The sequence below is a fragment of the Martes martes genome (assembly GCF_963455335.1).
Source record: "Martes martes genome assembly, chromosome: 6".
Lineage (NCBI taxonomy): Eukaryota > Metazoa > Chordata > Mammalia > Carnivora > Mustelidae > Martes > Martes martes.
The window spans coordinates 125,732,562-125,755,245 of NC_137893.1; the positions used below are offsets into that span (position 1 = coordinate 125,732,562).

General features: G+C 45.1%; 1 protein-coding gene across 5 annotated transcripts in view; it reads right to left on the bottom strand.

Moving 5' to 3' along the window:
* Positions 1-932: 932 nt before the first annotated feature.
* Positions 933-22,684, bottom strand: part of LOC308343964 (serpin B6-like) — a 49,988-nt gene continuing 28,236 nt past the window's right edge. For 4 of the 5 annotated variants that reach the window (XM_080805232.1, XM_080805234.1, XM_080805235.1 and 1 more), the window contains 6 exons: positions 11,166-11,340; positions 10,039-10,185; positions 6,205-6,322; positions 4,971-5,113; positions 1,655-1,810; positions 935-1,475 (listed from right to left, as the gene is read on the bottom strand). In XM_080805232.1, coding sequence (XP_080661358.1) covers positions 1,071-1,475; positions 1,655-1,810; positions 4,971-5,113; positions 6,205-6,322; positions 10,039-10,185; positions 11,166-11,330 — 1,134 coding nt within the window. In that variant the 5' untranslated portion in view covers positions 11,331-11,340 and the 3' untranslated portion in view covers positions 935-1,070. Of the gene's footprint in view, positions 1,476-1,654; positions 1,811-4,970; positions 5,114-6,204; positions 6,323-10,038; positions 10,186-11,165; positions 11,341-22,684 lie in introns of all 5 variants that reach the window. The other variant, XM_080805233.1, reaches the window with a different exon arrangement.

Consider the following 22,684-nt stretch of genomic DNA (forward strand, 5'->3'; position numbering starts at 1 on the left):
CTAGCCCTCTTTCCTCTTCTCAAGCCACTCATCATATCACTTCTTCAGTCCCAGCCTCTCCCCACGGCCAAGCTGCTGGCTTGGGCACGATGGGAAAAGTGGACCAGCAATGGAAAAGAAATACGAATCCCATCAGTTGGGCTCTGATCGCATCCACACAGCTCATGGAGGAAGTCCTCGCAGCTGTCCCCAAAACACAGCACAGGTCTCCCTACTGAACCTCACACATCAGTAGGCTCGAGTGTCGCTGAGCACAGTGATCACGTTTCTAGCGAGTAACCCAAGTGGCCACAGAAACCTTAGCCACCTTTTCTCTAATACTTGCAGTAGAACAAAAAACCATCAGTATTTATAGCTCAGGAAGTTGTCTTAGACGACACCACCATGAACGGAACCTCTCTAATCATCTCTGGCCCCCGGTCACCACTTAAGGAGTTCAGAGAAACTGGATGTTGTCCATCTGAATGCGTGTGTGACCACAGATCCCTATGACTGTGGGCTGCGTAGGAGAAGCCACAGGGCAATGGGACCTGTTTCTCACTGGTCTGAGCGAACGCTCTCCCAGCTCTGTGCTGGCTTCTGCAGTGCTTGCCACATGCGTGGGGCTAGAGCTCGCTGCAGGGGTCTCCAAGACCTGCTCCCCCGGCACCCCATAAGCTGTGTCACCCTGTCCTCTCACTAATGTGCCACCGAGCAGAGGAGAGGCACCATGAGTCCTCCTGTTCCTGCAGGAGAGCCACATTCTGCCCAAAGTGAGGACCTGGGAGCCTGGCAGGTGTGAGGGTGGAGGGAACCACACCGCTCTGAGCAGCGGGACTGGCTAAGTGGCTGGCGCTGGCCCTGCCAATGTGAGCACAGGGCTGCCTGAATGGCAGTTTCCGATCCTCAGAAACATTTGACACGTGAACACAGACACATACAGGAGTCCAGGACACAGGGTCTCAAAATCGGGCCTTTTATTTTTGGATTGTCACCCAAGGTCATTTTGCATTGTAGGCACATTGTGAAGAGTCAGGAAAAGCAGGCCGGCAGGAGAAAGGAAGAGGACTCCGCTTGGGCTGACTATGTCCTTACGGGGAGGAGAAGCGGCCACAGAACAGGATGCTGTTGGTCTTGCTGTGCTGGATGAAGAAGAGGAAGGGGTGGTCGGCGCAGAACCGGGGCACGATTCTCGCACACCGCAACATCATGATGGCCGCGGTGGCCGCCGCGGCCTCCGTGCCTTCCTCGTTCACCTCCACGAAGGCCTTGTGCACCACCTTGGACAGATACAGGTCTTTCCTGGATGACATCCCAGAGAAGTCTGCCTTGGCCTGCTCAAAGGCATCGGTCATGCCCAGAGAGCAAAGGACACTCTTCATGTCGTAATCCTCCTCCAGCTGAAATCTAGGGAGGAAAACTTCCACCTCTTCCTCGTCCAGCATGTCCGGCCTCGTCCACTCTGTGAATTTCTCATAAGTGAGTTCTTTCTCCACCTAGAAGAGAGTTGAAGATGTTCAGATCTAGAACGCTGCTGCCCCAGAGAACCATGTGCTGGGCTGAGAGCGCTCCGGGCGGTGCACGAAGGGTGGCAGGAACGGGACGTCACGCGACCTTCAGAGGCAGCCCCCACAGCCCCTGCCGGCAAGCGCCAGGACTGCCCAGTGCTCCTTACCGTCCTCAAATCCGTGTTTTCATCTGGAAGCATGATGATCATGTTCAGCTCTTTGCCCACATAGGGGAGCACCAGAATTTTGGTGAATATTTCTCCTATGTAGGTCATTTGAAAGGTAGATTTTTTAAACATCATCTGCACAGGTTTCTCCTCATTCTATAAAGGAAACAGATAAACATTAAGTTGAAACCAGACCCAGTGGACACATGGGACAAATGGACAGAACCAGCCAGTGGGGGTTCTACAAACACTTCCTCAGCTGGCTTCTGGAACACTACCTCGGCCCCCTCTTGTGCCGGCCCATCTCCATTGCCTCAGCCTCCAAACACTGGGGTATTTAGGACTCAGTCCTTACACTGCTTGTCTCTCGGTGATCTCAATCTTGTGACTTTAAACAGAAATACCAAACGTGTACTTGTAGCCGGGACTCCTCCCCTGCACTCCAGACAGTTATGTTCCCGTGTGTCGTGCTTACTTGGCGCCTGCATTTGGACAGTGAAGGAACCTTCAATGTCATATGTCACACTGGGCTCCTCACAGTCCCTTCCGGGTCTGCTCCACCCACCATGTTCCCCATCTCAGGTGACAGCACTGCCATTCACCCCACTGTCAAACACTCTGGAGTATTCCTGACTCCTGTCTTTCACCCCACAATGGAATCATTAGCAAGTCGTATCAGCTCTGCTTTTAAAATATTATCATAAATGAAATCAAATCACTCTTGGGTTGAGCAGCTCTCTGTGGTTCCCCTCTACTCCAAGGGAGTAAAAAAGCTGAAGCCCTTAAAGCAATCTGTGACATGACAAGAGCTCGTCCCCCACGCTCTCTGCTCCCATCTCCCCTTGCCTGTCTGCTGCAGTCACAGGGGCCCCTGGATGGTTCCGTGGGCAAACCCAGCCCTGCTGACCCCAGAACCTGGATGGCATGCGCCCTTGTGTCATTCTGGTTTTTGCTCAGTGAGGGCTGCACCCTGAAACCATACCCCCAGCGCCAGGCTGGATCCTTCCCCTGTGTCTGTCTCTGGATCACTACCGCAGTCCCATACACTCCTATTTTCCCAGGCATACCCACTCTCTCACCCCCAGGAAAACAGCAGCTTCGCGAGAGGAAGCGTCACCAGTTTTGTGCACACTATGATGGGACTAGGCACCGCGCCTGGCCCCCAACCAGCACAGGCTGAACAAATGGATCAACAACTACAGGACCAGGCAAAACAAACACATCTTACCAGGAGAACAGTGCACTTCGTCACCAATGCGCCCTGAGCCAGGCAGTAAGAAAGACCCGGGGCAGTGACCACATCCTAGCCAGCAGCCCCCCTCAACTTCTGACTTGCGTGCAAGTATGAGATCCACAGCGGCTGTGAACTGGCCAAGCCCCACGCTGCAGTCCCCAGGTCTCTGGGCTAGCACGTGACTCTGTGTCACAAGCAAGAAACTTTGGTTTTGGCTTTTCTCCTGTGCCTTGCCAACGCACGCCTGAACTGGCCTGAGCCATGCCTGCACCCTCATTCCTCAGCGTCCCATTCACCTCCAGGGCCAGCCATCAGCACCCCTTTTCTCTAACAGGCCAGACAGTATATATTTTCAACTTTATGGACCATACAGTTTCTGTCCCAACTACTCAACTCTATAGTTGCAGCATGAAATAAGTATGACTATGTTGCATTAAAATTTATTTTAAAAAAAAAAAGTGGTGGGCTGGCTTTGGCCTCGGGCTGCAGTTTGCTGACCCCTGTCTGAGGCAGTTTCTCCTTCTACCCATCCAGGACCCAAAGCCCTCAGTCTAATAATATGAAAGGATCCAATCTCAGTAACTGAATGATTCATGAAGTATACAATTACAGAGAGAAGCTTCATCTTACTTAGAAACAAAAGAATTTTAAAAATCTATAGGAACTCAAAATCTGTTTACTTTCAGGCACAACCCCCAGCCTGATAAGCTGGTGGGCTCAACACCTGCTGTGCTCCTTCTGCCTTTCTCTACTGGAGAGAATGAGGAAGCAAGCTAGACGTCCTCACCTCCCTGCAGCCAGCAGAGGCCATACATAATTGCGCCTATGAGACACAGAAGAGAGGTTTCTCATTCTGAATAAGATGTCAGAGCCCCAAAGGAGAGGACTTTTGCTCTCACCCTTCATCCTCTCCCTCCCTTCCCCATGGATGGTGGCTGCCATGACCGTGACCGCAGATGAGGGCCGCACGCTAGGCATGGCAGAGCAGAAAGACGGGGAGCTGGTTCCCAGCGGCCCCACTCCCGGCGCCCCCACAGGCCTCTCCTAGGGGAGATGAACTTTCCACGAATCAAGTCCAAACATACATCTTGTTAAAGATGAATTTCAAGGAGAGTAATCATTTCCCCGGTGAAAACAGGGCAGTTCATTTCAGAATAAAGCTCAAAGGAAAATATGTTTCTTGAGAAACTGAAAGTTGAGGCTCCTGTCTGCTTAGAAGATCCAACTCATAGTCAATGATCAGGAATAGGCTGTAACTAATCTATTCGGTCTACTTAGATGTATGTGCAAAAATCTCTACAATTAAAGATAAGTAAAAAAAGAAAGAATATACTAGATTCAGTGACAGAAAAGATAAAAGGCCACCAGCAAATAACATCTTTGAAGCTAGAGACAGCTCAACTTGCTGTCTATTCTATATATGTGTCCTTTTGTTTTGCTTGTTTTTTAAACAAAAATTAGGTTTTTTCTCCTTATTATCAAAAGAAGGCTGCAGATCACTCATTTGTTCAGAGTTCACTGAGCACCAACTACATGCCTGGCACCAGTGAGACAGCCTCGGCCCTTCAACCACCGCAATGCCCCCCTGGGGACCAGCAGGGGGCGCTGCGGCTGCGGAGAGGAGGGATACGGAAATCCCCACCAGGAGGATGGTCAGGGAAGGCTTCCAGATGCTGCTGGAACGGAAGGGGTATACAGGTACTGATGGGAATGAAGATAGAGAAATGGGGATAAATAGGTAGGATCTGGGTCCACAAAGAGGCTCATATACCATATTTTGGAGTTCAAACTTTATCTCAAAAGTTCTAGAAAGCCAAGGAAGACCTTAAGCCTGACAACTGACATGGGATTTGTGATTGTAGACAGAACACCTGGCAACCGTAGCCTATGAGTATGCAGCTACCTTTGATGACACAGCAAAGGAGAAGGGCAAGGCACGCTGGGGAGCCTGGCTGCCCGACCGCCTGAGGACGCACAGGGCACAAGGTAGCTTGTGAGGTGAGCTTTCTTGCATATTTTAAAAACCAGTGTGAACACAGGGACTGTCTCCAAGAATCTCCTTTGTTATTCCAAAATATTCACCTTGCTGACTTTAAATGGTCTTTCCATGGTCTGCGTTTTGTTAAACTGATTATCCCAGTTTCCTTTGAAATAGATGGCATTCACGAGAATCAGATTCGTCATTGAATCCACTGAACCCGGAGACAGCAACTCTGTAATCTGACCTGAAGAGAAGAATTAAAGAATCAATGAACTAAAAGAATTGCAAGATGGTTAGAGAAAGACAAATACCACGTGATCCCATGCATGTGTGGAATTTAAGAGACAAAACAAAGGAGTAAGGGGGAAAAAAGAGAGGGACAAACCAAGAAACAGACTCTTAACGATAAGGAACAAACTGACCATTACCAGAGGGGACCTGGGCAGGTGATGGGTTGAAATAGGTGATGGGGATTAACAGGGCACTTATCTGGATGAGCACTGAAGAATGTACAGAAGGGCTGAATCACTACATTATACTCCTGAAACTAACCTTACACTGTACGTTAACTAGCCAGAATTTAAATTAAAAAAAAAAAAAAGTTTCCCGGTGCATGCACCTGGGACAATATTTAAATTGGGCAATCTCCCTGTGAAATACACAGATAAAAAGAGTTTATTGTCCCCCAAATATAACCATGTAAGGGGATTCTGCTCCGTAAAACAACAGCAGCAACAAAAACTTAAAAAGCCCTGGTAAGAAAAATACCATCACTTGAGCAAAACATAAAATGGACAAAGGAGTCCGTGTGGGATGAATTCCCAGCAAGTGAGACAGAAAGGAATGCCTGGCGCCTACGATCAAAGACAGGCACATAAGGGACAGTCAGAAAGGCGAGCGGCAGTGTGCGTGTCCAGGGCAGTGTCAGTGAAGAGCCGCAGGAGGGGGAGGGCTCGAGCGAGGGTCCTACCAGGATGCGTGGCAGTCCACACGGCATGGGCAACACAGGGCAGGCAGATGGCACGAAGCCTGGCTCTGTCTTTTTCTTTATAGTATTTATGAAAAGAAGGTCTATATTGACAACAATGACAACCATATGGATTGTTCTAGAAGAGGAGTACTGAAGATTGAGGGATATCACAGATGCACCAATGAGACCAGGGAAGAGCTTGAGAAAATAAGCAAACACTGACAATATCTCAGAAGCAGATTTTAAAAATTTACAGTTATTCAGAGAAAAATGTCATTCCTGTTTACATGCGGAAGGTCCTGTGAAGGAATGGACAGTGAGATCAATTAAAATACTGTTAAGACAGAGTAACACTGTATTTTCACCTTCCGTCTTTTCGGCCACCCAGGTGTTGATGTGTGCCCTGGACTCTTCCTCAGCGTTTCGAAAGTCGAGCTCTTCCATCTCCGCTTGGTAGAACTTGAGGCAGGAGTCTTTGAAAGACTAGGAGAGACAGAGCAACATAATCACATGGCTGCAGAAACAGCCAACCGTTAGAGCTTACTTCTTCGTGGCACCCAATCAGAATGTCGGCGATGTTATGATTTACATGCGGAATATACAAATATACAATACAATACACCCTCGCCTATTGATAACCTGTCACACTCCTGGGTGATTTCGACAACTTCTAAACACATTTGAAAACAAATGTTTGCTATTTAAATTACTATTTCATAAGCAAAGACTAATCAAACTGAAGTATGAGGAACTAACGAAAATCCGTTCTTCAGCTACATTTAATCTTAGCGTACAAACCCAGTGAAACAGTGGTCTGAATATCAAAGAAACATCGTGAGCTGCGAGATTCCTCGAGGAACTAGCTCTGCAACAGTGAGGCAAGTCCAGAGACACTGAGACTCTGAGGCTACTAGAGTGTCATTCCTGGACAGCCAACATGTTTGCTATGTGAGTCCCGCCCACAGCAAGAGCCACAGCTGCCTCCAGAACATTCCAGAACAATGGACTGGAAACAAGGGCCTGCTGTTCCGTACAACAGGGGAAGTGCGTGATCCCACTCCACCCCTTCCACTACAACTTTCTGTGATGATGTTAGCAATGTTGTAAGTCGGTGCTGTCCCAAACGGTGCCTTGTGCAGCTCCTGAACACTTGAAATAGGGCCCAGGCCACTGAGGAACTGAATAGTGAACTGTAATTGTAATTACTCACACGGAAATTCAAATAGCTACATGTGTCTAGTTTCTACCACTTTGGATGGCTCCATCTTAGAGCATGAGCAACTCTCAAAAAAGTTTAAACTATATTTTGTTAATATAGTCTGTTAAATGATGATGTCATTCATGAACATGTACATCATGCCCCATAAAAGCAGAAAATCTGATAGAAAGTGAACAGACTGAAATAACCCATTTGTGGCCACTACGCACTACGGAATGGTTTCCCCATCTTTCTTTTGAACAGCTTACAGCTAAATATTTAATCCCCCTTTTCAGGACTGGTTTTCTAATGCAGGATTTCACGCTTCCCCTTTGAGACAACATGACAGAGGGAATGGGGCACAGTAGCTACCAACGCTGGTCCTGCAACTTATTAGCTGTGTGACCTTAAAAAAGCACTTTGTCTCTCTCAGCTTCCTTGTCTTTCCCTGCGAATGAGGATACGGCATTGGTCTGAGGGCCAGATGAATTCTTAGCGTCAGGGCTATTTCGTACAACATCACTGAATTCTCAGCATGCTGCAGACGCTGCCCGAGGTGGGCGGGGGGTATCATTTCATTTCATCCACGTAGCGTTTGTGCTCTGCCTATGTTGCCACTCCACGGCAGCTCTGTGCCCGTGAAAACCGTGTGAGTCTCTCAGAGTAAGAAACTATTCTGGAAGAAACCTGGGCCCTGGCGTATTGATAACCTGTCACAGCCTTGGGTGATTTCAACAACTTCTAAACACATTTGAAAACAAATGTTTGCTATTTAAATTACTGTTTTATAAGAAATGACTAATCAAATTGAAGGAATATCTCATGGTATGTCGTGATTGGTACTGGATACTTGGAACACTAAATAAGAAATAATTGAGAAACAACCGCCTTATATTTCAATATCAAAATAAGATTCAAAACATCAATGCTGGGGTGCCTGGGTGGTTCAGTCAGTTAAGCATCCACCCTTGGCTCAGGTCATGGTCCCAGGGTCCTGGGATCCCGCATCTGGCTCTCCACTCAGGGGGGAGTTTGCTTCTCCCTCCCACTCTACCTCTGTGTGCACACGCTCTCTCGCTCTCTCTCTCAATTAAAAAAAATCTTAAAAAAAAAAATTTCACTTAAAAAAAAATCAATGCTTTTCTTAAAGTATCCAACAGAAAAGAAAGAAAATTAAAGAAAATCCACTAATTCTTTGTGTTTATTCGAAGTTTTGTTCTTCTTTATGCCAAAGGCTTATAAAAAGATGACAAATGCCTAAGACTAATAAAATAAGATAAGCTGCAAAAAACCACACTGTGGGGAACAAATCTTGCCAATATTTGACCTCATGCTTGACTACATTTACTTTATTCCAATTATTTTAAGATAATTTCAGTCTGAAACAAGTTTTAAAAAATAATGAAAAAAATCATATAATAGAATAAGATTGATACCCCGAATATAGAACTCAAAAAACAGTAAAAGATACATAGCCCAATAAAAAGCGTGCAAAGAAAATTCTCAGAAAGATACAAATGTTCAATAAACATAAGTAGGTCAATCTCATTAATTATCAAAATTTAAGAGGTTAACCAAATGCAGTGTTGATGCGAGTGGAAATGAGCACTCTGCTAGTATTTCTAGAGAGAAGGTAGATGACCACAGCACTTTGGCCAATCTGGCAATATTTGCTACAACTTGAAAGCTTCACTCCCTTCTCCCTTCTACGAATCCATCTTGGGGTAACACGTGCACAGAGGCAATGGATCATGTACCCTAACGTTCACCGTCTAAATGCCGGTCAGTGGGGGAGGAGCACACTAGGTGCGGTTCAGTACTTGCATACTGAGGAACAGCAGATAACAGTGAAACAGAGGTCAATGCCCAAGATGCAAAGAATTTCAGACAGAGCTGGGTAAAAAGAAACAAGTTATGAGGGGCGCCTGGGTGGCTCAGTGGGTTAAAGCCTCTGCCTTTGGCTCGGGTCATGATCCCAGAGTCCTGGGATCGAGCCCCGCATCGGGCTCTCTGCTCCGTGGAGAGCCTGCTTTCTCCTCTCTCTCTGCCTGCCTCTCTGCCTACTTGTGATCTCTGTCTGTCAAATAAATAAATAAAATCTTAAAAAAAAAAAATAAAAAAAAAGAAACAAGTTATGAAATAATATTATGGTATAATGACATTAGGTAGAGAAAACCTCACCAAACAGATTTATTTCTCCATGTGTGGGGGATACACCTCAAATCTATAAAAGCTCATATACTGGAAGGGGAGTGATGAGGTATGGAAGTGGTTGTGAGAGCTCTTGCTTTGCCTGCTTTGCTTGCATTTTTATATAATAAGAATATACTCCTTATATAACAAGAAGGTGCTCACAAATTACTTGAGTAGTTTCTGAAAAATTAAAAAAAAAAAGCCTGAAAGTACTATAAATAAAGAGAACCAGTATAATTAGACAAATAACTTTATAAAAATTCTGCACTGGAAAAAATGATAAAAATATTTACAAGTGTAAAAAGTTGACCAAGTATCACATGCACAAAAAAATGATCAAATGTGGAAAACAATGATTAGAAATATTCCTTTTGATGCCTTCTTTGTTTCAGCCAGTTTACCTCTTATTTTTTTTTAAAGGTTTTATTTCTAAGTAATCTCTGCACCCAACGTGGGGCTCAAACTCACAACCCCAAGATCAAGAGTCACATGTTCTTCTGATGAGCCAGCCAGGCGCCCCTTGGCCAATTCACCTTGAGCTGTGTTTGCTCCATGTTAATTCTTTTATAATTATCTCATTGAAGCTTCACAAAAATCTAGACAGTATTTGTGAGAAGGTTCACTTTACAGAAGATAGCACTGAAGCAGGGTTCAAGAGAATGCATGAAGTTAGTGAACGGAGAGCCAAGTTTCTGCCCACCGGTGTGAATTCATAACCCCCAGGCTACCTGCTGTCACCTCATGATCCCTCCTCCCCACCCTCTTGGCGTCTTTACTTTCTTGGTCAAAAACAGTGTGTATGACTTACCGAGAGGAATTCATGAGACTTGTCTCCAAAGAGCCTGTTGGCGGTTCTAAGCAAATACTGTGCATCAGTCCTGTTGACTTCCGTGAGAAGCGACTGGAACCCCTGGTGCACGTCCCCTCCTCCACAGCTTTTACTTAAAGAAAGTGTCTGAAATCCAAAACAGAATACAAATGCACAATGTCAGTGTGCCCAGACTTCCCAAAATGGATACAACACTAACTCAGCCTAGTACAGATACAGCTTAAGAGAAGACTGGTCCAATGGAAGATAAAAGGCACTTCCTGCAGGGGGGCGGGGCAGAGCCCCGCGAGCACCCTCAGGCCACAGTGCCCTCTGCAAGCCCTACTCTGTGGGCTCACTACTCGGAGTCTGTCTGCAAATAAGGCTGCCCACCAGGTCCCCCTTCTCTGCAAACACAGGCACTCCTCGAACAGAAAGGGCTGCATAAGGCTTTGTGCATTTAAGCTGGTCCTCCTGGAAGCTGGGTACCATCCTGTAAGGAAGCCCAGGCCACCCGGCCAAGGAGACACGCCGAGGAGGCCACATGGAGGAGGCCCAAGACCCCACAGCAGAGACCCTGCTGGGGCCAAGTGGAGAAATATCCCCAACACAGCCAGAGTCAGGGCCCAGGAAATTGTCATCTTAAGCTGCTAAGTTTTAGGGTACTGGTTAGTCAACAGCAAACAACTGAGGCATTACTGGAAACATCTGTGACTGAGCAGTGCCATTCTAAGAAGGTTTTACACTTCAGTGAGAAAATTAACATATCAATTTCTAACAACTGAAAAGCAAGTGACAACATCCAAACACTATCACGGAACTCAGCATGGGCCGTGTGATGGACTCCCTACTCACAAACTCAAACTCATGGAAAAAGCATAGTCCGGGCTAGTGACGTCACTCATCCTTCTTCATAGAGCACACCACTTCCTCCCTCATAGATCTAAGGCCACCACTCCAGGTGCTCGCTCCCTCAGAACTAGCATGTCACCCACAGCTCTGTCCCCATTCCCCAACACCAGCAGAGGGACCTGTCAGGAGCAAATCCTGGAGGTGAACATGAAGACCAGCTCAACTGACAAATTAATAGCATTTCCTGTCGCCCAGAAATGGCTTCAGGTACGTACCTGGAACATCTGGGCTGCCGTGTTTCCCTTTGCGCCCATGAAGACCATGGACAGGGCAGAAGAGATGCTCATGGGTGAGAAAAACACATTTTTTGAGTTGTCTTCACCCAGCTTTTTCAGAAGACTTAAGGCAAATGTGCCATTTGCCTCCGAAAGAGTATCCATGACGGTGAGCCTGAAAGAATGGTTCTAAAATCAGTATCACATTCCAAATTAAATAAATAAACAAATAAATAATACAGTAAAATCAGTATCACATCAATACAGGCTTACACATTGACTATATTTCACTCTGTTATTAGTGGTTACCACTTTGGTTCAGTGGGTAAATACGTATATTCACAAAACTCTATTTCTTTTTGGGGCCTTCAAAATTATTTTGTGCACATCTAATATTAAGTGAAAAATAAAACTGAACAACGTACTAATAATATAATCCTGTTGTGTGGGGGGGAAAGGGCAGTGAGGACGGCTATGTATCCACCTACCTGGGAGCACAGAGGAAGTGTGGAAAGTTATACATTTGACAGCTTACCCAAGTTACTTCCGGGGGGGTGGGGACGGTCAGGAAAGGAGTTATTGGCTTTTGCTTCCATTTCTTATTGTTTGGTGTGTTGTGTGGGTTTGTATGTATTATTTAATCCTTCAAAAATCATTTAAAATGATCAATCCAACCACAAGGTTATGCAAAAAAAGATGGTTGAATGTTTTTAAGATGTGGGAGGACTCCATTTTAAGATAACCTGAAGCCCAAAGATAAAAGATAAATCAAACCACATGCAAAGATATATGAAAGCCTTAAAAACAAGGACTTTTGACCTTCAGTTCTCCTTCTATGAAACCTCTGCTTGTGCCGAGGCCCAAATCTATGGCCATGTTCCCCAGACCCCCTGCTGTCATAGGCCTCCTTGCCCCTTGTTCCAGACAAGGGTATGTGACAGCAGGTACATGCCCCTGGCCACCCCCAGATACAGGCCTCAGGGGTAAGGGGTCAGACTGCACAGGTAGGCATGGAGGGCATGTGGCCATGACCCCGGTGGTCTAGGCGGGGTCCAGAACAGGAATACTTCTGGGCGGTCTAGGATGGGGTGGGTATGAGAACCTTCAAACAGTTCTCTAGAAAGACCTATCATCGACTCCCCATTTTATGACAGGGGAGCTAAAGGTCACAGAGGTGAAGTGATAAAGCCAAGCTAAGGAACTAAATAGCTAAGGCTGAACTCAGGGCCAATACCCTGTCTTTGCACTGTGGCTCTAGATGTCCCTACTTGAGGAAGAGCCTGAGGTAGGACAGAAGGGTAGGCGGGAAGGCAAGAGGCAGCCAAGGGCCCCATCAGCCAGCTTAGCTGCAGACGCAGCAGCGGGCCTGGGAGGAGCAGACTCTGGGAGAAGCAGCCCCTGCCTGCTCTGCTGTCTTGACAAATATTTACCAGATTCACATTTCCCCTGTCAGAGATTGGGGAAATGACTCATCTGAGCTATGCGTGGAAACCTACGGAACAAGGAAAGGGCGACACTAGATATTTTCAGGGAGTAGAAGGGAGAGGGGAGGACAAATCTGACTGAAAGGCCCAGACCAGAGAATGAGGAGTAAACCCACTCTCCACAGAGCGTGCTTTTCCGTTTATAACTGTGGACCGCTGAATATGGGCAGCAAAGAGGCCCCCAGCCCAACTCCTGCCTGGAACATGCGAACGTTCCCTTATACAGCAGAGACCTTGCAGATGTGATTAAAGGAAGGATCTGGACATGGGGAGGTCACTGGGGATTATCCAAGTGACCCCTAAACGTCATCCTAATGAGAGGCGGGCGGGCAGAGGAGGATGTGACCAAGGAGGAAAGCAATGTGGGGACAGAAGCAAAGCGCTACCTGTGGCTTGAAAACTGGAGGAAGGGGAGACAACCAAAGGTTGGGGGAACCGCAGCTCTGGAAGCTGGAAAGGGCACGGGACAGATGCTCCTCTCGAGCTTCTGGAGGGAGCACGGCCCTGCAGCCCCTCAGGGTGGCTCAGTGAAACCTGCCAGCCTTCTGGCCTCCAGAAGCGTGAGAGTAAATGCGCTGAGGTTGTGGTGATTTGTTACAAGAGCTGCAGAAAACGAATACTTAATAAATACACCTGATAAATTTTATTTATGGTCCTTGTTTAAACTCTTTGTTTTCAAACTCTCCTTTATTCATTATAGAGAAAAGGTGGGGCGCTGGCACTCCTGGTTTGCTCAGACTTTCCGTACGTATCTTAAATTGCTAATTTCTCATGAAAGTACAATAGAACACACCCACTACTAAAATTCTCCTAAATACAACTGATCGTATGATAGAGAAATAGCTTCAGGATTCCGCAGGGCCTTGGGAACATCAACATAAACAAAAGTAGCCATTATATGAAACGGATGCGAAGTTATACTGCTTATTTGGATTTTGTATTAGCAAATGCTCCCTGCTTATCAATTTTAAAGGAAACAACTGTTAAAAATAGGTTTAAGAGGGGCGCCTGGGTGGCTCAGTGGGTTAGGGCCTCTGCCTTCGGCTCAGGTCATGATCTCAGGGTCCTGGGATGGAGCCCCGCATCAGGCTGTCTGCTCGGCAGGGAGCCTGCTTCCTCCTCTCTCTGCCTGCCTCTCTGCCTACTTGTGTTCTCTGTCTGTCAAATAAATAAATAAAATCTTTAAAAAAAAATAGGTATAAGAATTAAGAACTAGGTAAGAGGAGGTCCCACAGGACAAGAAGCAAATTCCTGATACAGGTGTCTGTGGGTCCCCGGACACACTAATCTTCTTGCCTGGGGACAGGGGGACCTCTGGCTTTGCCCCCAAGATAGCACAGCCCCTCAGTGAGTCAAGAAAGCTGAAAGATTCAAAAGTATATATATATATATATATTTTTTTTTTTTTAAAAAGGGAAGAAAGCTGAAAGACCAGTAACTAGTTCCTCAACACAAAGCAGCTCCAGTCTTATTTTAAATACTGAGCCCGGGAAGAACAAGCCAAGACATTCAGAGGAAAAGGCACCAGTCAGGAGGGAGACGAGGTTTATAATCCCAGCTCATGGGCTCTAAATATATTCTTGATTTCTGCTCCCTGTCTGAGGAAGAGAATGGGCCAGATAATATGTTCCTTTTCATCCTCGATGGGAGGGAACAATGTCACCTGTGGCTCACTCTTCAAAGCCCACAGGGAAGTCTAACAGCTTCCATTTCTCAGCTGCAAATGACTGATAGCCACCAAAGGTAAAATTCCATCCACATCCTATAAAAAATGCTAAGTAAAAAAGAAACATGAAATCAATGATGCCTCATAGGTTTATCCCAGATATGCAGGATAGTCTTATAGCAGAAAATATGTTAATCATGAAATAACTAAATTGCCCACTCACAATAAATGTCCTTGAAACAAATGGGAAATGGTACTTCCTATACTTCCTTAATGTGATGATCATTGATGATAAAATATTAGAAAACAGTTCCCTTGTTCCCCAAATAGGAACAATAATAACTAGATTAAAAAGTTTTAACTTCAGAAAAAATAAATATTGCTTTTGGAGTATATACTACACACTGGAACCTATGTTAGCACTTTTCCTAAAACACTCTCACAACTCTATAAGGCTGGTTGACGATATCAGCATTTGACATCGCTCTTTTGTCTTGCCCTGTGGTCACAAGGCTATACAAGCAGCAGGATGAAGGCGGGAAACCAGGTCTGGGTGGCTCTGGAGTTCACTCTTTTAATCACTGTAACATAACAACTTCCAAAAAAAAAAGGAGAGGTGGAGAGCAAATTAAAGATACCTGTCCAAAACACAATTGTTGAAAGTTCAAAAACCATTACTTTCCAACAATGACTAAGATAGATATTCCTTCCTAGTCTGTTAAATGATGTATAAATATGTATGCCAATATTTCCAGATCATAATTTAGAATTATATAAAAAATAAAGGATGACAAAAATGTCATGAAAACATTCATATTCCCCAAACCAAAAATTTCACATCTATGGATTTAATTAAAGGTGAAACTCAGAGTTACTGATGCAAATACCAGGCACGGACCAACATGGCAACATAGGTCGGTCCTGTCTTCACTCGCCCTCACAAGAAGAACTAACATCTATTCAAGAACAAGACAGCACTGAGAGAATCCTAGAACATGGGGTGAGGCTGAAGACAGACTGCATTAGACAAGTAAGAGGAGCGGCTACACGCTGGCTGTACTACCCTCCAGCCCCCCGACAATGCTGCGCCATAAGGGGAGGTCTCCCCTGAGTCTCTGGTTTCTCCAGTGGGAAAAGAGAACCCAGGGGAGACAACCAGCCTCCCCCAGCATTGGGTTTTTTGCAGGAGCCCCTACCCTGATGTCTCTCTACTGAGATTGCAGTGGAATCTGCAGGGCTCAACCACTGGGCATCTGTGATGGACAAGAGGGGAGGGGCTCGCAACAACCAGCACATGGATCTTGGCAGACCAAGTTTAAACCTGCAATGTCCAGGCAGTAATCCCGCCCAGAGGCTTTGCTCATCTGTAGGACTAAGTCAGGGGTGACCTCTGAATAGTGAACACGCTGGGGTGGAGATCTGCCTGATTAGATCCTCAGGCTAGGAGAGTGCCAGCCCTAGTGCCCGGTCTGAAGGTGCCCAAGTTAACATGCTAAGTCATAGCCCCACCCGCTGTGGAGAGCGCCTTCCAGCCCCATCTGACCAGAAGGCCTGGTGACAACCGGTGGAAGCTGGGTTGCCCACTGGTGCTCCAGCTGAGAGGCGGACAGGCAGAGCTGACTGTCCCCACAGCAAAGCCAGTACCAGGTATGGAGGCAGAAGGATACATTCAGAGGACTGAGGGTAGCTCCAGGACTCTCCCAACCAGAGAGCCCATTTGGGAAACTGAGAGTAGCTTAGAGTAGCCTTCCCTCTCCCACCTAGGCAAGGTAGCTGAACCACAGTAGCTGCTGTGGAGGGGGTCTTCCAGACCCACCTGACCAGAAGAGCTGGAGACAACCCCTGGGAGCTGTTCAGCCCAGGGGTGTTGAGCCAAGAGAAGGACAGACAGAGCTGAAAATTTGCAGAGCAAAGCCAGTAGTCCTGTTTAACAGGGAAATTGGGATGTGGATCAGTCTAAGTTAAGACAACAAAGAATTTTACCAGCTCTAGAACTGCTTTTCCCACTGCACTGGAACAGGGAATCTAATTCATAGCCCCACTCATTGCTGAATACAGCCTTCAGCCCGTTCAATCAGGAAACCTATCCAGAGCACATGAGAAGCTCTGTCGCCCATTCAACATCCCTAGAATAACAGGCTCTTGAACAGAGAGTACAGCCCATGGCTTCTCCCCCCATCTGCAGAGTGAAACCTGTGCCCTCACCCGAGTAGGGAACCCAGTGCACACTCTGGCCTGATTCAGCCCCCCCAAACAATGAGTTGTACACGCCCTCGGTTCTGGCCTGCTGCCCTACCAGGGATGGAAAGCTAATTCAGAGCCCCAATCGCTACTGAATATAGTATCCACTCCTGACATCTAGTAAGCAGGACCAGAAATCCAAGCAACTGCTGAGCCTATCCCACAGACTCACTTAGGTAGGGAACCAAGTCAGTAGTCCTACCCAGCCAACCATTCTCAGCCAGTGGCACAACCCACCATTTCCATCTTCAGAGCTCGAACAGTTGCCTTGTCTCAAAATAGACCATAATAACAGCCCCCCCCCCCCCACCGCCTAAAAACATTAGCAGCAGATGTATCCAGAAACCCACTGTGCTGACTGGTGAAGAACTGTCTCTGCCAAAATCAATCGGAAAAGTCTAGAGGAACCCCATTAGTCAAACATGTAGATACCAACATAAGGAATCAAGGGTCATGAAAAGTCAGGTAAATAGAAGACCATCAAAGGAAACTAATAAAGCTCCAATAACAGACCTAAAAGAAATGGAGATTTATGAACTGTCAGAAAAAGGATTCAGAATAATCTTCCTAAGATAGTTTAGTGAGCTAAAAGAAAGTACAGACTTACAACTAAACAAAACCAGGAAAACAATGCAGGATTGAAATGAGAAATCTGACAAGGACATAACAACCATCAAAAAATCCCAAAAAGCTGAAATCCTAGAGTTGAAAGTACAATAAGTGAACCAAAGAATTTGAGAGGTTCAAAGGCAGACTTGATCATGCAGACAAAAGTATCTGTGATCTGGAGGATAGAACATTGGAAATTATTCAGTTATATAAACAAAATGAAAAACAAATGAAAAACTGTGAAGAAAGTCCAAGGGAATTATAAGACACAATAAAAAGAAACCATATTTGTACCATGAGAATTCCAGAGGGAGAAGAGAAAGAAAAAGGGACAGAGAGTTTATTTAAAGCAATAATGGCTGGAAACTTCCAAAACCTGGGGAGAAAAATGGATATATACACCCATGAGGCACAAAGGACCCCAAATAGGTTGAATGTGAACAGGGCTACACAGAGACACACCAGAATTAAACTGTCAAAGACAAAGAAAGAATTTTAGGAGCAGCAAGAGAAAAGAGAGAAGTTACATACTTATGGGAACCAGTAAGGCTATAAACAGATTTCTCAACAAAAACATTTCAGGCCAGGAGAAAATGGGATGACATTAAAAATATTGGGGGGAAAAAAAAACCAAAAAAACTAAAAACCCCAAACTGTCAACTAGTTACTCTATGCCTGGTGAAGCTCTCCTTAAGAAACAAAGAAGGGATAAAGACTTTCCCGTACAAACAAAAGCGGAGAGATTTCATTACCACCAGACCTGTCTTTACAAGAAATGCTAAAGGGAATTCTTTGAGTGGGAGTAAAAGAACACCAACATAAAAACATTGGTAATGGTAAATAGTCACAGATTCTGCAACATGGTAATAGTGGTACATAACTCACAACCCTGGTTTAAAAGTTTAGAAAAAAAAAAGATTAATGTAGGAAAAAAATATCCATAAATATAATAATCTGTTATTAGTTACTCAACATAAAAATGTTAGTTGAAACAGCAATTATCTATAATGTGGAAGGGAGAAGTAGTAAAAGTATAAAGTATATTAATTCTATTGCAGTTAAGTTATTACCAGTTTAAAATAGGGTTTATAGGGCTGCCTGGCTGGCTCAGTCAGTTAAGCATCATGATCCCAGGGTCCTGGGATAAGTCCCACTTCGGGCTCCCTGCTGAGTGGAAAGTCTACTTCTTTGCCCCTCCTCTGGCTCATGCATTCTCTCTCTCTTTTACTCCCTCTCTCTCTCAAATAAATAAATAAAATCTTTAAAAAATTTTTTTAAACCAAGCCTTAGTAAACATTTCTATAAACTTCTATAAACCTTATAAATCAAGACTTACACAGTCCAGTAAGCCAGGATCACCTAAGGCTTTCAAACAGGTTTAAGAACACACAAAGCATTACAATGGTTATAAAAATCATTTCTACATTTCTGTGCTTAAGCCTAGCACAAAGGTATTAACACCATGGATCTAATGTATTTTATCTTTGTTATATCTTCTTATACATTTCCTAAGGTGACAGTAATGCTCATTTTAATGGTTCCCTGGTGCTCAATCAGTCTTAAGGGACCATCCCCTCCCCGCACAAGGAGTCTGGTTCTTGGTCACTGGAGGTCCCAGCGGCTCCCTGGAGCTCCGCACTCACCATTTGGTAGACAAGCACACCCCAGTAGGTGGGGGAGTTTCCATCTTCATTTCTCCCTTTTCTGGGATTTTACAAGGCCAAAACCAAACACTAACTTTCAGTTTCTTGTAACCCAGTGTCTTCCCTTAAAATGAAGTACCATTTGAGTTTTCCTCCATCTGGGTTGTATAACGTGGCTATGAGCTTCATTTTTAGGCCTCTGGGTTGGCTTGTGTGACTACTGTGCTTGATAACAGAACTTCTTACAGTAACAACCACAGATGGATCATCACACAGCACTTCCTGAAACATTACTGAAATTCCTTTGTGCCTTTCCAAAGCTCATTTTGTCTGCCTCATTTGAAGTCACTAATGGACTCAGGGATTTTTACAAACAATGTTTTAGCTGATCTCAGTTTTCTTCTTGGTGCCTGAACCACTATAACTGGGCTAGTGGGGGCTCTCTTTAAATTGATTCCTTTATCTTGATATGTTGATCTCAAAGGTTCTTGTTCTAGGGCAACAACTCTAGGGCTTACCGACCCATTTCCACTTTTTTTCCAGCCCAAAGACCTCAGGGCTCATCCCCTCTCCCAGTTTCTTTGAATGGGGAAGCACTGTAAGGTACAAAATCTGAATCTTCAGGGAGTATGTGAGTTTTGGTGCTGCTGTCTGGGTCACACCAGCGACAAAGCTGGGTAGATGTTTCCTTTCAGGCCCAAATGTGCCATGCTGTAAATGAGACTGCCACATAAAATTTTTATACACTTGACTTTTCTAAAGCATAATCGCACTTCGAGGCCTTCTTTCATTACACTCATGCACTGATACCACTGTTTGTTGGCCACGTTTTGGACACACCGCTCTCCTCCATGCCACACTGCCACCTTCTATGAGAGATCTCTTTGCCAATAATATCCTTTGTGTCAGACCCCAGTGTCTCCTGCTTCATGATTTACTTATTTTGATGAAACAAATTGTTCAATAGTTTTCCAAAATAGAATACATACATTTTGGCTTCTTGCATGTCTGAAAGTCTTTACCATCCCATGTAACTGACAGTGTGGCAGGGTCTGGAGTGAGCTGTGTAAGGGCCTATTTAGCCAGAGCAGGTCCATCCTGACCCTGCCCCCCCCCCACCCCCCCTTCAGGGAACTTACTTAAAAACAAGTCCTGGAAACCAGTCCCAGGTAACAAAGCCCAAATACAAGGGTGGGTCAGGCCAGGTGGAGGTATCCAATCGGTGGGGGCACATACTGTCTCCCTAGCTAGCAAGGAGCATGGGCCCCGCCCTTTGGGTGCCAATTCTGACCAAGGTGATAGGCTAGTTCAAATATCTACTATAGGGTAAATTGTAATTCAATTGGTCACTTATGTGTGACCTAGCAGGACTGTGCAGCTTTCTCTGTGTTACAATCTCATTGGTCACCTGTGTGTGGCCAGGCCCAACCACATGGCCTTTGCCCTTAAAAGCTAGTCTGTAAAGAAGAGAGGGGTCGCCTCTTTGCAAGAGACATTCCTGGCCGGTCAGTGTGATTCTTGATGCTTGGCGCGAAATAAAGCTTTGCTTGACCTTCGCTTTGTATCAGTCTCGCTCCTTTGACCATGGACCCAACAGCGGCACAGCATTTTACCTCCAAATGTCTGACACTTTGCTACTTTGCTTTCCAGCGTGCAGCTCTGCTGTTGGGAAGTCTGATGACATTCTGACCTCAGTTCCATCCCTCCTTCCCCATATCTCCAAAACGCTCATAAAATCTTATCCTTATCCCTGATATTCTAAAATGTCACAATGTGTCCTTAAGATGGGCCCAGTTTATTTATTTGCTGTGCACCTGGTGGGACCTTCCAACATAGCAATTCAAATTTTCCTTCCTCTCTGGGGAAAATTTTAAGGTACTTGTTAGTTCCCTCCAGACTGACTCTGTTCTCTTTTTCAGTATCCCCTATTATTCAGGTCTTAGAAGTCTTGGACTGATCTCATCTGATATTGCCTAAGCACCTTCATGTCATGGCACACACAGAAAAAGATATTTGTGTGGCGCTTTGGGATGGGCAAGCCAGCTTACCGCAGAGGTAGAAAGTTCTGCTCTGATCTTCTTCCCTCTCTTGCATTTTCCACCACAATGACATTTTTGTCCCATTTCTAGGAAGAGGTCCATGATTTTATCTTCTAACTTTTCTACTGATTTTTTTTCTAATTTCATCAATTATATTTTTAATTTCCAAGGACTTCTCCTTGTTCTCTGCTGTTCCTTCTTTACAGCCCTCTATTCCAATTCCTTGGAAAACATCATTACATTTTTATTGAGTTATCTCCTGCTCCCTACACCGCCTCCTCTGGAGTCTTTTTTTTTATTGTGGTTAGTGTATGCTTTATTTTATCTAGGTGTGTTTCATGCATAGGCTTCTCATAAATGTCTGACTGATCCTTGGGTATCAGTCACATTTAAGAGGAAAATACAAAACTGTTGGAAATTGTTTACATGGGGAGGAAGTCATCTGGGGGCTTCCATGCGGTGTGATCAAGAGATCAGTGGCTGGCTGTGGTTGTCCAGCAAATGGAGGAATCCGCTGGTGTGGCTGCTGATGTGTTCTGGAAGCAAGCTGGGCAGGGCTGGAATTTCTACGGGATCTATAATATCCTCGTTTCAACCCAGTATCTGGCAGTCCCTGAGTCTGAGCATCAAATTCAGACCTGATCTCCTGGTGGGTGGCTGGTAGGTCTGGGAGGGTGGCTGCCTGGTTGCCAGGGTCAGGGATAGCAGGTGGGGCCTAATGGATCTGCCAACACATGTTCTAACAAGACCCTGTTTTGCATCCCTGCACTTCAGTCCTACCCTTCTGGGTACTGGAGCCTCCATCCTTGAGCACATGGGCTCCGCCAACATAAAAACTGAGTATTAAGGTTTTATTAACGAACAATTTTATATGAGTTTGTGTGTATAAAACAAGCCTAACAAAACTATCCTCGCACCATTATTTTTCCCTAAAGCACCATCAGTAACTTTGAGCAATTAATGTTCACAATTGATTTGATTCAACTGATCAGGTTTTTAAAGTGTTACTATTTGTGCTTCCTTGCCTTCTTGCATTAAGGATGCCTTAATTTCCTACAAAATCTAACCATTTAAAGACTGGCTGAATGGAGACCTGGGCTTCTGCTTTGTCCCTACCTACATTTTCTGGTGTACTCTGTGTATCCTCTGTGTGTTTTCCTTTTCTGAACAGCAGTTCTCCAATATGTGAACAGGAGATGATTCCTTCTATGTACAAGTTTACTGTGAGGATTAAATAAACTAGTGTCTGGCATGCACTGGGTATTCAACAAATGGGTAGAATTATACACTATTTCCTTTCTTCAGATGTCTAGGCCCGATCTCAGGTCAGCTAGCTTGGAAATGTAAGGCACGTGGTCTTCTTCCAGATCTTATAACAAATGCCTAGTGTGATACAGAGAGCTCTTACCATAAACAGAAAAGAATGGTGATTACATTCACTCTAATTCCACTCTACTGTTAACAGGCAGAGCTTACTATACAGGATATGCAGAATTGTAATAAGATGCCTTGGATTGGATTTGGTCTCATATAATTTTAAATACTTAGTTCAAGTGGCCAAGTATGACTGAAAGTGTACCCTTTCTCTGTGATGACATAAAAGAAATGATACAATCACTCAAAGGTATCATGAAATACTGGGGCACACCTCTATAATACTGATAACAGCTTCATTCATGTTAACCCCAGTGCACGTTTCTTGGCTCAGCAATACAATGCTGCCATAGGACCTGAATCCAAAGGTTACATTTGCCGCTCACCTCACCACACCAGTCCTAAACCACACCAGGGAGGAAGTAGGCAGCCTCCCGACGGTCATATTCCTGTCCTCCGGTAC